General features: G+C 38.9%; 1 protein-coding gene across 1 annotated transcript in view; it reads left to right on the top strand.

Annotated features, from left to right (window-relative positions):
• TSGA10 (testis specific 10) overlaps nt 1-14,310 on the top strand; it is a gene marked incomplete at its 3' end in the record, with an annotated part of 107,477 nt that overhangs the window by 23,327 nt on the left and 69,840 nt on the right. Inside the window, exons 4-5 of the mRNA XM_082851316.1 lie at nt 12,865-12,930; nt 13,957-14,124. Of these exons, the coding sequence (XP_082707442.1) occupies nt 14,074-14,124 (51 nt within the window). The 5' untranslated portion in view covers nt 12,865-12,930; nt 13,957-14,073. The remainder of the gene's footprint in view (nt 1-12,864; nt 12,931-13,956; nt 14,125-14,310) is intronic.

Raw genomic sequence — 14,310 nt, 5'->3', positions numbered from 1 at the left:
CATCCTCTCCAGCATTTATTGTTTCTAGATTTTTTGATGATGGCCATTCTGACTGGTGTGAGATGATATCTCATTGTAGTTTTGATTTGCATTTCTCTCATGATTAGTGATGTTGAGCATTCTTTCATGTGTTTGTTGGCACTCTGTATATCTTCTTTGGAGAAATGTCTATTTAGGTCTTCTGCCCATTTTTGGATTGGGTTGTTTGGTTTTTTGTTATTAAGCTGCATGAGCTGCTTATAAATTTTGGAGATCAATCCTTTGTCAGTTGCTTCATTTGCAAATATTTTCTCCCATTCTGAGGGTTGTCTTTTGGTCTTCTTTATGGTTTCCTTTGCTGCGCAAAAGCTTTTAAGTTTCATTAGGTCCCATTTGTTTACTCTTGTTTTTATTTCCATTTCTCTAGGAGGTGGGTCAAAAAGGACCTTGCTGTGATTTATGTCATAGAGTGTTCTGCCTATGTTTTCCTCTAAGAGTTTGATAGTTTCTGGCCTTACATTTAGGTCTTTAATCCATTTTGAGCTTATTTTTGTGTACGGTGTTAGGGAGTGATCTAATTTCATACTTTTACATGTAGCTGTCCAGTTTTCCCAGCACCACTTATTGAATAGGCTGTCCTTTCTCCACTGTACATTTCTGCCTCCTTTGTCAAAGATAAGGTGACCATATGTGCGTGGGTTTATCTCTGGGCTTTCTATCCTGTTCCATTGATCTATCTTTCTGTTTTTATGCCAGTACCATACCGTCTTGATAACTGTAGCTTTGTAGTATAGTCTGAAGTCTGGGAGCCTGATTCCTCCAGTTCCTTCTTTCGTTCTCAAGATTGCTTTGGCTATTCGGGGTCTTTTGTGTTTCCATACAAATTGCAAAATTTTTTGTTCTAGTTCTGTGAAAAATGCCAGTGGTAGTTTGATAGGGATTGCATTGAATCTATAGATTGCTTTTGGTAGTAGAGTCATTTTCACAATGTTGATTCTTCCAATCCAAGAACATGGTATATCTCTCCATCTATTTGTATCATCTTTAATTTCTTTCATCAGTGTCTTATAATTTTCTGCATACAGATCTTTTGTCTCCTTAGGTAGGTTTATTCCTAGATATTTTATTCTTTTTGTTGCAATGGTAAATGGGAGTGTTTTCTTGATTTCACTTTCAGATTTTTCATCATTAGTATATAGGAATGCTAGAGATTTCTGTGCATTAATTTTGTATCCTGCCACTTTACCAAATTCATTGATTAGCTCTAGTAGTTTTCTGGTAGCATCTTTAGGGTTCTCTATGTATAGGATCATGTCATCTGCAAACAGTGACAGCTTTCCTTCTTCTTTTCCGATTTGGATTCCTTTTATTTCCTTTTCTTCTCTGATTGCTGTGGCTAAAACTTCCAAAACTATGTTGAATAAGAGTGGTGAGAGTGGGCAACCTTGTCTTGTTCCTGATCTTAGCGGAAATGCTTTCAGTTTTTCACCATTGAGGATGATGTTTGCTGTGGGCTTGTCATATATGGCCTTTATTATGTTGAGGAAAGTTCCCTCTATGCCTACTTTCTGCAGGGTTTTTATCATAAATGGGTGTTGAATTTTGTCAAAAGCTTTCTCTGCATCTATTGAGATGATCATATGGTTTTTCTCCTTCAGTTTGTTAATATGGTTTATCACATTGATAGATTTGCGTATATTGAAGAATCCTTGCATTCCTGGAATAAACCCCACTTGATCATGGTGTATGATCTTTTTAATGTGCTGTTGGATTCTGTTTGCTAGTATTTTGTTGAGGATTTTTGCATCTGTGTTCATCAGTGATATTGGCCTGTAGTTTTCTTTCTTTGTGACATCCTTGTCTGGTTTTGGTATCAAGGTGATGGTGGCCTCGTAGAAGGAGTTTGGGAGTGTTCCTCCCTCTGCTATATTTTGGAAGAGTTTGAGAAGGATAGGTGTTAGCTCTTCTCTAAATGTTTGATAGAATTCGCCTGTGAAGCCATCTGGTCCTGGGCTTTTCTTTGTTGGAAGATTTTTAATCACAGTTTCAATTTCAGTGCTTGTGATTGGTCTGTTCATATTTTCTATTTCTTCCTGATTCAGTCTTGGCAGGTTGTGCCTCTCTAAGAATTTGTCCATTTCTTCCAGATTGTCCATTTTATTGGCATAGAGTTGCTTGTAGTAATCTCTCATGATCTCTTTTATTTCTGCAGTGTCAGTTGTTACCTCTCCTTTTTCATTTCTAATTCTATTGATTTGGGTCTTCTCCCTTTTTTTCTTGATGAGTCTGGCTAGTGGTTTATCTATTTTGTTTATCTTCTCAAAGAACCAGCTTTTAGTTTTATTGATCTTTGCTATTGTTTCCTTCATTTCTTTTTCATTTATTTCTGATCTGATTTTTATGATTTCTTTCCTTCTGCTAGCTTTGGGGTTTTTTTGTTCTTCTTTCTCTAATTGCTTGAGGTGCAAGGTTAGCTTGTTTATTCGAGATGCTTCCTGCTTCTTAAGGTGGGCTTGTATTGCTATAAACTTCCCCCTTAGAACTGCTTTTGCTGCATCCCACAGGTTTTGGGTCGTTGTGTCTCCATTGTCATTTGTTTCTAGGTATTTTTTGATTTCCTCTTTGAATTCTTCAGTGATATCTTCATTATTAAGTAGTGTATTGTTTAGCCTCCATGTGTTTGTATTTTTTACAGATCTTTTCCTGTAATTGATATCTAGTCTCATGGCGTTGTGGTCAGAAAAGATACTTGATACAATTTCAATTTTCTTAAATTTACCAAGGCTTGATTTGTGACCCAAGATATGATCTATCCTGGAGAATGTTCCATGAGCACTTGAGAAAAATGTGTATTCTGTTGTTTTTGGATGGAATGTCCTATAAATATCAATTAACTCCATCTCGTTTAATGTATCATTTAAAGCTTGTGTTTCCTTATTTATTTTCATTTTGGATGATCTGTCCATGGGTGAAAGTGGGGTGTTAAAGTCGCCTACTATGAATGTGTTACTGTCGATTTCCCCTTTTATGGTTGTCAGTATTTGCCTTATGTATTGAGGTGCACCTATGTTGGGTGCATAAATATTTACAATTGTTATATCTTCCTCTTGGATTGATCCCTTGATCATTATGTAGTGTCCTTCTTTGTCTCTTCTAATAGTCTTTGTTTTAAAGTCTATTTTGTCTGATATGAGAATTGCTACTCCAGCTTTCTTTTGGTTTCCACTTGCATGAAATACCTTCTTCCATCCCCTTACTTTCAGTCTGTATGTGTCTCTAGGTCTGAAGTGGGTCTCTTGTAGACAGCAAATATATGGGTCTTGTTTTTGTATCCATTCAGCCAATCTGTGTCTTTTGGTGGGAGCATTTAGTCCATTTACATTTAAGGTAATTATCGATATGTGTGTTCCTATTCCCATTTTCTTCATTGTTTTGGGTTTGTTATTGTAGGTCCTTTCCTTCTTTTGTGTTTCTTGCCTAGAGAAGTTCCTTTAGCAGTTGTTGTAGAGCTGGTTTGGTGGTGCTGAACTCTCTCAGCTTTTGCTTGTCTGTAAAGGTTTTAATTTCTCCATCAAATCTGAATGAGATCCTTGCTGGGTAGAGTAATCTTGGTTGCAGGTTTTTCTCCTTCAACACTTTCAATATGTCCTGCCACTCCCTTCTGGCTTGCAGAGTTTCTGCTGAAAGATCAGCTGTTAACCTTATGGGGATTCCCTTGTGTGTTATTTGTTGTTTTTCCCTTGCTGGTTTTAATATTTTTTCTTTGTGTTTAATTTTTGATAGTTTGATTAATATGTGTCTTGGCGTATTTCTCCTTGGATTTATCCTGTATGGGACTCTCTGTGCTTCCTGGACTTGATTAACTATTTCCTTTCCCATATTAGGGAAGTTTTCAACTATAATCTCTTCAAATATTTTCTCAGTCCCTTTCTTTTTCTCTTCTTCTTCTGGAACCCCTATAATTCGAATGTTGGTGCGTTTAATGTTGTCCCAGAGGTCTCTGAGACTGTCCTCAGTTCTTTTCATTCTTTTTTCTTTATTCTGCTCTGCAGTAGTTATTTCCACTATTTTATCTTCCAGGTCACTTATCCGTTCTTCTGCCTCAGTTATTCTGCTATTGATCCCATCTAGAGTACTTTTAATTTCATTTATTGTGTTGTTCATCGTTGCTTGTTTCATCTTTAGTTCTTCTAGGTCCTTGTTAACTGATTCTTGCAATTTGTCCATTCTATTGTCCATTCTATCTCCAAGATTTCGGATCAACCTTACTATCATTATTCTGAATTCTTTTTCAGGTAGCCTGCCTATTTCCTCTTCATTTGTTAGGTCTGGTGGGTTTTTATCTTGCTCCTTCATCTGCTGTGTGTTTTTCTGTCTTTTCATTTTGCTTATCTTACTGTGTTTGGGGTCTCCTTTTTTTTTTTTTGCAGGCTGAAGGTTCGTAGTTCCTGTTGTTTTTGAGTCTGTCCCCAGTGGCTAAGGTTGGTTCAGTGGGTTGTGTAGGCTTCCTGGTGGAGGGTACTAGTGCCTGTGTTCTGGTGTATGAGGCTGGATCTTGTCTTTCTGGTGGGCAGGTCCACTTCTGGTGGTGTGTTTTGGGGTGTCTGTAGACTTATTATGATTTTGGGCAGCCTCTCTGCTAATGGGTGGGGTTGTGTTCCTGTCTTGCTAGTTGTTTGGCATAGGATGTCCAGCACTGTAGCTTGCTGGTCGTTGAGTGAAGCTGGGTGCTGGCGTTGAGATGGAGATCTCTCGGAGATTTTTGCTGTTTGATATTATGTGCAGCTGGGAGGCCTCTTGTGGACTAGTGTCCTGAAGTTGGCTCTCCCACCTCAGAGGCACAGCACTGAGTCCTGGCTGCAGCACCAAGAGCCTTTCATCCACAGGGCTCCTTAAGTTGGGATGATTCGTTGTCTATTCAGGTATTCCACAGATGCAGGGTATATCAAGTTGATTGTGGAGCTTTAATCCGCTGCTTCTGAGGCTGCTGGAAGAGATTTCCCTTTCTCTTCTTTGTTCTCACAGCTCCCAGGGGCTCAGCTTTGGATTTGGCCCCGCCTGTGCGTGTAGGTCGCCGGAGGGCGTCTGTTCTTTGCTCAGACAGGACGGGGTTAAAGGAGCCGCTGATTCGGAGGCTCTGGCTCACCCAGGCCGGGGGGTAGGGAGGGTCACGGAGTGCAGGGCGGGCCTGCAGCGGCAGAGGCCGGCGTGACGCTGCAGCCTGAGGCGCGCCGTGCGCTCTCCCGGGGGAGCCGTCCCCGGATCCCGGGACCCCGGGACCCCGGCAGCGGCGGGCTGCACAGGCTCCCCAGAAGGGCGTGTGGCTAGTGACCTGCGCTCGCACACAGGCCTCCTGGCGGCGGCAGCAGCGGCCTTAGCGTCCCATGTCCGTCTCTGGGCTCCGCACTCTTAGCCGCGGCTCGCGCCCGTCTCCGGAGCTCTCCCAAGCAGCGTTCCCAATCCCCCCTCCTCGTGCACCAGGAAACAAAGAGGGACGTAAAAGTCTCTTGCCTCTTCGGCAGGTCCAGACCCCTCCCCAGACTCTCTCCCGGCCAGCCGCGGCGCACCAACGCCCTGCAGGCTGTGTTCACGCCGCCAACCTCAGTCCTCTCCCGGCGCTCCGACAAAAGCCGGAGCCTCAGCTCCCAGTCCCGCCCGCCCCGGCGGGCGAGCAGACAAGCCTCTCGGCTGGTGAGTGCCGGTCGGCCCGATCCTCTGCGCTGGAATCTCTCCGCTTTGCCCTCCGCACCCCTGTTGCTGTGCTCTCCTCCGCGGCTCCCAAGCTCCCCCACTCCGCTTCCCGAAGTCTCCACCCGCGAAGGGGCTCCTAGTGTGTGGACACTTTTCCTCCTTCACAGCTCTCTCCCGCTGGTGCAGGACCCGTCCCTATTCTTTTGTCTCTGTTTAGTTTTTTCTTTTGCCCTAACCAGGTACGTGGGGGGTTCCTTGCCTTTTGGGAGGTCTGAGGTCTTCTGCCAGCGTTCAATAGGTGCTCCGTAGGAGTTGTTCCACGCGTAGATGTATTTCTCGTGTATCTGTGGAGAGGAAGGTGATCTCCGCGTCTTACTCTTCCGCCATCTTCCCGGAACTCCCCCCATTCTTCTTTTCTGTTTTCACACATACACAATTTATTATAATTATATAATTATAATTTACACATTCACACTTTTAAAAAAGGTGGGGTTTTTTTAACCAAAGCTTTTAAATTTCTATGTAGTCAAATTTGTCAATCTTTACTGAATTCTGAGTTTTGATCTTTTATTTTTTGAGGTCCCACCCCCTTTTAAAACATTTGAATGAGACTTCCCTGGTGGCGCAGTGGTTAAAAATCCACCTGCCAGTGCAGGGGACACAGGTTTGATCCCTGGCCTGGGAAGATCCCATATGCTGCAGAGCAACTAAGCCCGTGTGTCACAACTACTGGGCCTGCGCTCTAGAGCCCACAAGCCACAACTACTGAGCCCGTGTGCCTCAACTACTGAAGCCCTCGGGCCTAGAGCCCATGCTCCACAAGAGAAGCCACTGCACTGAGAAGCCTGCACACCGCAATGAAGAATAGCCCCTGCTCACCGCAACTAGAGAAAGCCCACACGCGCAGCAACAAAGACCCAACGCAGCAAAAATAAATAAAATAAATAAAAGTTTAAAAATATATATTTGAATAGACTTTATTATTTTAGAGCAGTTTTAGGTTCATAACAACGTGAAGCAGAAGGTAACAGAGATTTCCCATATACTCCCTGCCCCCACACATGCCTAGTCTCCCCCATTATCCACAATCCCCCACCAAAGTGGCACATTTGTTACATTTTATGATAAAGAATTGACATATTGGGACTTCCTTGGTGGCACAGTGGTTAAGAATCCGCCTGCCAATGCAGGGGACACAGGTTCGAGCCCTGGTCTGGGAAGATCCCACATGCTGCGGAGCAACTAAGCCCATGCATCACAACTACTGAGCCTGCACTCTAGAGCCTGCAAGCCACAACTACTGAGCCCATGTGCCACAACTACTGAAGCCTGTGTGCCTAGAGCCCATGCTCCACAACAAGAGAAGCCACTGCAATGAGAAGCCCGCTCACCACAACAAAGAGTAGCCCCCGCTCGCCACAAGTAGAGAAAGCCCGTGCACAGCAACGAAGACCCAATGCAGCCAAAAATAAATAAATAAATAGATAAATAAATTTATTTAAAAAAAGAATTGACATATCATGATCACCCAGAGTCCATAGTTTACATTAGGGTTCACTCTTGGTGTTGTACATGCTATGGATTTGAACAAATGTAAAATGACATGTACCTACCATTATAGTATCAGTAATTTCACTGCCCTAAAAACCCTCTATCTCCACCTAAGGTTTTTTTTTGGGCGGGGGGGATACGTGGGCCTCTCACTGTTGTGGCCTCTCCCGTTGCGGACCACAGGCTCCGGATGCGCAGGCTCAGCGGCCACGGCTCGCGGGCCCAGGCACTCTGCGGCATGTGGGATCTTCCCGGACCGGGGCTCGAACCCGTGTCCCCTGCATCGGCAGGCGGACTCTCAACCACTGCACCACCAGGGAAGCCCTCTCCACCTAGTTTTGAACCTTGTTTAGGAAGGCCTTCTCACCTCAAGAACTACAAGAATATTTTCTACAGTTTTCTTTAAAGAATTCTTAACATGTATATTTAAAGTTTTAATCCTTCTGGAATTTCTTTTTGTTCTAGTATGAGGTATGGTTGAATAGTCCTTTCTTCAGTCACTGATTTAAAGCGCCATTTTAACAGCTACTGAATTCTTGTACGTGCATGGATATGTTTCTGGACGATTTGGTTTCATTGATTCATTTGCCATCTTCTATGCCCCTACCGTATTATTTTAATAACTATAGCTTTATGATATTTTGATAAACATTTTATTTCTTGATTAAATTTTAGTACCCTACCATGACCTTTAGAAACTAGGAATTTAAACACTACTATAAAATGAAGACTTTGATTTCTCATTGTTGTCTAATGGCTTACAGGCAAGACACATGGTATATATTAAAGCCAGAAAACAACCTGTTGAAATTTTAAGTGATAACATGTGCTTATTCATCTTGATTTTATTAATCACCAAATTAGTAAATTGTGTCTGTAAGATGGTAGTTTCCCAAAGCTAATTGTTATTACATGTTATTTCATACACATCCTTTTAATATACTCTTGGTAGCATATATAATATAATAAAGCATATATTATTATATAATATAATAAAATAAAAATATATTATTTATTATAATAATTTAATAAAGCATATTATATGGTACTCTTGGTAGCATATGATAAAGCACTTAAATGATCAGGCTATAAACCTAAGTGTTACTGAAGACATTATTTGTTACAGTAATTTGAAACCTAAGAGCCTCGTTAATGAGCACTAGGATGGTATTTGTTTACATACAGTAGCCTCACTATTTAGAGTGTGTAAAGGATAACTCTGTATTAATGAAAAGTCTGAATAATGGAATATTTAAATACATGAAGTTTATTACTTTAATATAAGGACACAATCTTCCCGGAGGAAGATTGTGTTGCCTGGAGGAGGTCCTTAGGAGAACTATTTGAGAGAGTAGATAAGAATGATTTGTTTTTAACTTGCAAATTATTTATCTTGTAATAGTTGTTACCAAAGTATTTGAAGGGTATTTAAAAGTAACTTAACTATTTTAAACATTCTCAACAAACTTTTTTGTTTGTATTGTTTCTTTTTTAATAATAGTTATCATTCATTCACAGTTTAATGGTAAATTGAGTTCAGTCTTAATTATAAAAATTGTCAAAAAACACTGGATTGATGTTTTATTATGTCTTTCTTGTTTTCTTCTTCAAATTTAAAATTAACAGCACTCCTTCCCAGACTGTGGGAAGCCTAGTTGGCCAAATTCCCATAAAGAGAATGCCTGGTTTAGAAGTCATCAATTTTAAAGTGTTGTTAGGGTCTGTGTTCTAGAGAGAGAGTGAGTACTCTTTGAGGGTGAATCCTCTGCTATCAAAAGGAAGAATTTCAGGAATGCAGAACATCTAAAATAAAAGAGCTAGGATTTACCTAAAACTGAAAATATTAAATTCATAGATGGAAATTCTGCCTAGCTCAGAAAAGAGTGTTTCTAGGAAATAGATATCCATATATATATATATGATTTGGAATGTTTGGTGTATTCGAGAATTGGAAAGCTATTTGTAGAAGAGGTGGACTGTAGTCTTAGGGTAGAGATAACATTGCTGATGCAGGGAAAACATTGGAAAGTCAATAAAGAGAGGACAAAATGGAAATAGGTCCTTTGTGTTGGTAAAATGCCCTGAAATGAAAACACCAACCTCAGTAAGGGGATGTTCCAGGTAGAATGGGGATTAGAAAGATGCGTGAAAGGTGCTGGGAATGTGAATACCAGTGCGTGTTGTTATCATCATGAAGTCATTGGGTGTACAGTTTAGGCATCCAGTCACTGGGGAGAGATTCCTTGTCTGATGTGTGAGATGAGACTTGAAACAAGAGAGTTTCTAATTTGAGAGCTGAGAATGTTTGGGTCCCTGTACTATTTGAGATTATTCTTTAGATATGTGGAGGTAGAGTCTGAGGCTAAAACTGCTGTTTGTCTAGAATTGAGATAGTATTAAATTTATTTACTCAGAAGAGTTTACTTTTAGTCATATTTTTAAAGTCCACTGAGTAACTTCTTCCATCATTCATTCCATGAAAATGTTTTGAGGATTTGCTATTGTATTATCTATCACTATGTAACAAGTTACCCCTAAATCTTAATGACTTCAAACAACAAACATTTATATCTCACAGTTTTAAGTGCAGCTTAACTAAGTAGTTCTAGTTCATGGTTTCTCAGGAAATTGTAATCGAGGTGATGGCCAGGCTGCAGTCATGGCTTGATTGGTACTGGAGGATTTGCTGTTAAGATGACTTATTCAGATGGCTCTTGGCTTTTGACAGGAAGCTTAGTTCCTTGACATGTGAAACTCTCCCTAGGTTGTTTGATATATTCTTTTTTTAAAAATATAAGTTTATTTATTTATTTACTTTTGTTTGCATTGGGTCTTCGTTGCTGCGCGTTGGCTTTCTCTAGTTGCGGTGAGCGGGGGCTACTCTTCATTGCAGTGCGTGGGCTTCTCATTGAGGTGGTTTCTCTTGTGGAGCACAGGCTCTAGGCACGCGGGCTTCAGTAGTTGCGGCACGTGGGCTCAGTAGTTGTGGTTCTCAGGCTCTAGAGTGCAGGCTCAGTAGTTGTAGCTCGTGGGCTCTAGAGTGCAGGCTCAGTAGTTGTAGTACACAGGCTTCAGTAGTTGTGGCACGTGGGCTCAGTAGTTGTGGCTTGCAGGCTGTAGAACGCAGGCTCAGTAGTTGTGGCGCACGGGCTTAGTTGCTCTGCGGCATGTGGGATCTTCCCAGACCAGAGCTCAAACCTGTGTCCCCTGCATTGGCAGGCGGATTCTTAACCACTGCGCCACCAGGGAAGTCTCTTGATGTATTCTTTATGGCATCTGGCTTCCCATTGGAGCCAGTGATCCAAAAGAGACAACAAGGAAGAATTTCCAGTGCCTGTTATGATCCAGTCTCAAGAGTTACATACCGTCACTTCCACCATATCCTGTTCTTTAGAAGTGAGTCACTAAGTATAGACCACACTTAAGGGGCAGAGAAATTAAGCTCCATCTTTTGAAGGAAAGAGTATCAGAATTTTGGGACATATTTTAAAGCTTCCACAACCGTAAGCCTTCTTTGATTTTTTCTTCTTGAGTTGTTATCATTCATGACTTAATGCAATGTTTCCCAGATTACTGAACACAAGTTTGTGAAATATGAAGAAACAGAGTTGCAATTTTACCGTTACTATTTCTTCATACAGTTTATATCTTTAATTAACATGGGGCCATTATTGGACTGGATCTCTGGTAGCTCTTGTCATTACTATTACTTTGTATGTGATTCGGTCAAAAATGCTTCAGAACCTACTATGAGGAAGACAAGGCGTAAAGCCTGTATCAGTTTCTGACCTACACCCCCAACCACACATGCTTATTCCCCCTCTCTCTCCCTGATTCATTTTTCTCTAGCACTTTCCTACTACTTTCCTCCTCCTTCCCTCTGCTGCAGCCACACTGACCTCCTTACTATTCCTTGGAATTTAGCAGACAATCTTTTGCCTTTTGCTATAGCTGAATGTTCTGCCTGGAATATTCTCCCGAATTTTTACATGGTTGACTCCCTCAGTGAGGACTTCCCTGATCACCCCCTTTAAAATTCCAGCCTATTCCTTCATAAACACTCCCAATATTCTTAAGGATATTGCTCTTTTTTTCTAATGTAGTATGTAATTTATTCGTTAGGTTTATTTTTTGTTGTCTATCCAGCTGGAATGTAAGCTGTCCAAAGGCAAGGATCTTTGTCTATTTTATTCCCTTTTTAAAAATCTTAAGTATAGAACAGATGTGAGTACTCATTATATATTTTTGAATGACACAATGACTATCTGATATATACTTTACCTATTATCTTTTATTTTTCTCTTTTCAACGAGAATGTAAGCTCCATGAGGGTAGACGTTTCTGTCTGTTTTATTCACTGCTATAGCCAGCAAATAACACAATGTCAGACACATAGTAGACACTCATTAAACAATTGTCAAATAAATGAAAGCACTGGGCTGGCATCTTTTCATTTGAGCCAGTTATAAGTTTGTTTTTCAGAGTGGAATAAGCATTAATGTTTTTATCTTTATAAAAGTAATACATATTTTTTTAATAGAAGAGTATAATGAAGAAAATAATATGTACTGTTAATCACACCTTGCTATACCTAGACATAATCTATCTTGCGCAATTTACTTATTGGTTATGTTCCATCTGTATCTAGGATATGTGTGTATGAATTTATTTTTTACAAGAATGTGTCATACTAGATAAAATTTTTGGCAGTGTGAGTTTTTATACTTAATATATATGGACATCTTTGCACAGAATTCAGTATAGATCCATTTTTTTTACTGTCTACATAGTAGTACACATTAAAGCATTGAAAAATTATCCAAATTATCCAAAACCATATATAACCTTATCCAAACTGTATGTAAGTTATATTCTATACCATAACACCCCTTAGTATATCATAAACTAAAATATAACTGCCAGAGAAATCTTAGAACTTTGGTCTAAAGAACAAATGAGAAGGAATAATTGCAGAAAATTCAAATTTAAAATATAACAGGAGACATTTGTGATTAGAATAACAAGGGGGAGGTTTACGAATTGAGAAATCCATTAAACTAATATGCCAACTTTTAACAAAGAGATTTACAGCTTTACATAAAAACATAGTCACTATCCTCCAGGAAGGTACAATCTAGTCATAGACTAGATATATGATTGCAGGTGGCTATACTGTAAGACTTTTAAGACAATGTTATAAAACTGATACAAAAAGTATTTTGTGGGTTGGATTGAACTAAACTATTAAAAGAATTCAGAGGAAAGAGCAATCACTTCTGACTATGGTGACTTGGGAAAACTTATTCTAGTCATTCTTTTGACTCTTCCGCATTATCATCTTCAAAATTATAATTAGTATTAACAGTTTGTTCCAGTTTATGAGGAGCAATTTGACAAAATAAAATCAATTAGTATTTTATACAAAACATTAGACAATTTAAAGGAACTGCTTCATTTCATTCTAGGTTCTTTTACCATCAAAAGTAGGTAAACATAAGAGTGGATTATCTTTTCTTTCATAAAGTATTCACTGTCTGCATGTTTTTATTTTTAAGCAGCTCCTGTTTTTGATGCTCTCTTTCCAGTGAAATCAGTTTAAACATTTTACACCTAAATAACAATTTTTTCTGGCTTGTTTTTCAGATTGAACTCATTTGCCAGCAAAATAATATAATAGTATTGGAAGATACAATAAAAAGACTCAGATCTGTAAGTACATTTTTCATAAATATATATTAAGGAATCATTTTTATTCTGTTAGTAGGACAGCAAAAATTGTACATATGTTTTGGCTCTCATGCATTTTGTGAACAGTAAAAAATGTTTGTTTTCTAAAATCAGCACGCTCTGCTTGATGCCCAGGGGTACTCCCATCCGTAAGAGCGATGCTATTCTTGCTCTATTTCATCATTACTTCTTTCTTTCCTAGAGCTGGAGAGAACTTTTGGTTGGTTTTATTAATGCTCTTAGCTGTTACTTGATTAAAATGACGGCTGTGAGTAATTTAATTCTCAAAATGTAAGATGTATTTGTGTACACATTTATTCCTCTTAATAATAAATATTTTAAAGTCAAATGTTGTTACTTAGTTCTGAGTAATATGTTCTCTTTAACAATGTGAAATGAAAATTGCTCTGATTAGACATTTTAGTGTTATCATTTAAAATATTTGAAACATCCTCTCTAAAATATCCGTACTTTTTTCCCAATAAAGTATTGGTAAAATAAATATTGTAAAACAAATGTTTCTAAATATATTAAAGTGAATGGAAATGCACTTGAAAGTATATATACGTATAGAATATCCAGCATTCATTTAATTTATTCATTCATTGAATGATTATTGAACAAAATTGAACGCTATGAACAGGTGCTTTAATAGTAGCATACAAGTTTCTCTAAGCAAATTAATTCCATTTTTAGGATTTGTTACTAGATCTGATACAAGAAACAATTCTGGCCTCTCTGAAATTTCTTTACTATTTTTTCTTCAAATTATTGAGTAAATGTAGGGACATTTTCAGTGAAATAAAAATACACTACATTCAGAAATGCTGGAAAAGAAAGGTGTCTAACTGCTTTTTAAAAAGTATTGATGAATTATTATTTTTTGAATTATTTTCAAAATACCAAATTTATTATTTTTAAGGATCCTGTTTGCTTTCAACTTTCATTTAGAAAATGATGCTATAGTTTAGCTTGAAATAATGGCCTAATTTTTTCCTCCTTGGCAAGATAATTTTAGAGACTGAAAAAGCACAAAATAAATCTCCTTCCAGACTTGATTCCTTTGTCAAAACTTTAGAAGCAGACAGAGAATACTACAAGAGAGAAGCTCAAAATTTGAGAAAGATGATCAGAAGTAGATCTAAAAGCCCAAGACGCCCATCTCCATCTTCCCGGGTAGGTTTTGGAAACTTATAAATACTTTGGAGTTTGTTGCTCAGTGACTTTTATTCTTTGATTTATCTAATCTGGAAATAATTCCTTTTAATTTGGCATGAATTGGTATACCAACGAGGATGGGAGACAGAGCTCTCTTTGATAGCACAGTGGACCGTTGAAATTGGCCTTTATCCCCAGCATTAG

The sequence above is a fragment of the Leucopleurus acutus genome (assembly GCF_964270905.1).
Source record: "Leucopleurus acutus genome assembly, chromosome: 12".
Taxonomy (NCBI): Eukaryota; Metazoa; Chordata; class Mammalia; order Artiodactyla; family Delphinidae; genus Leucopleurus; species Leucopleurus acutus.
The sequence above is the reverse complement of the archived record's forward strand: the minus strand, read 5'-3'. Positions and strand labels throughout refer to the sequence as shown.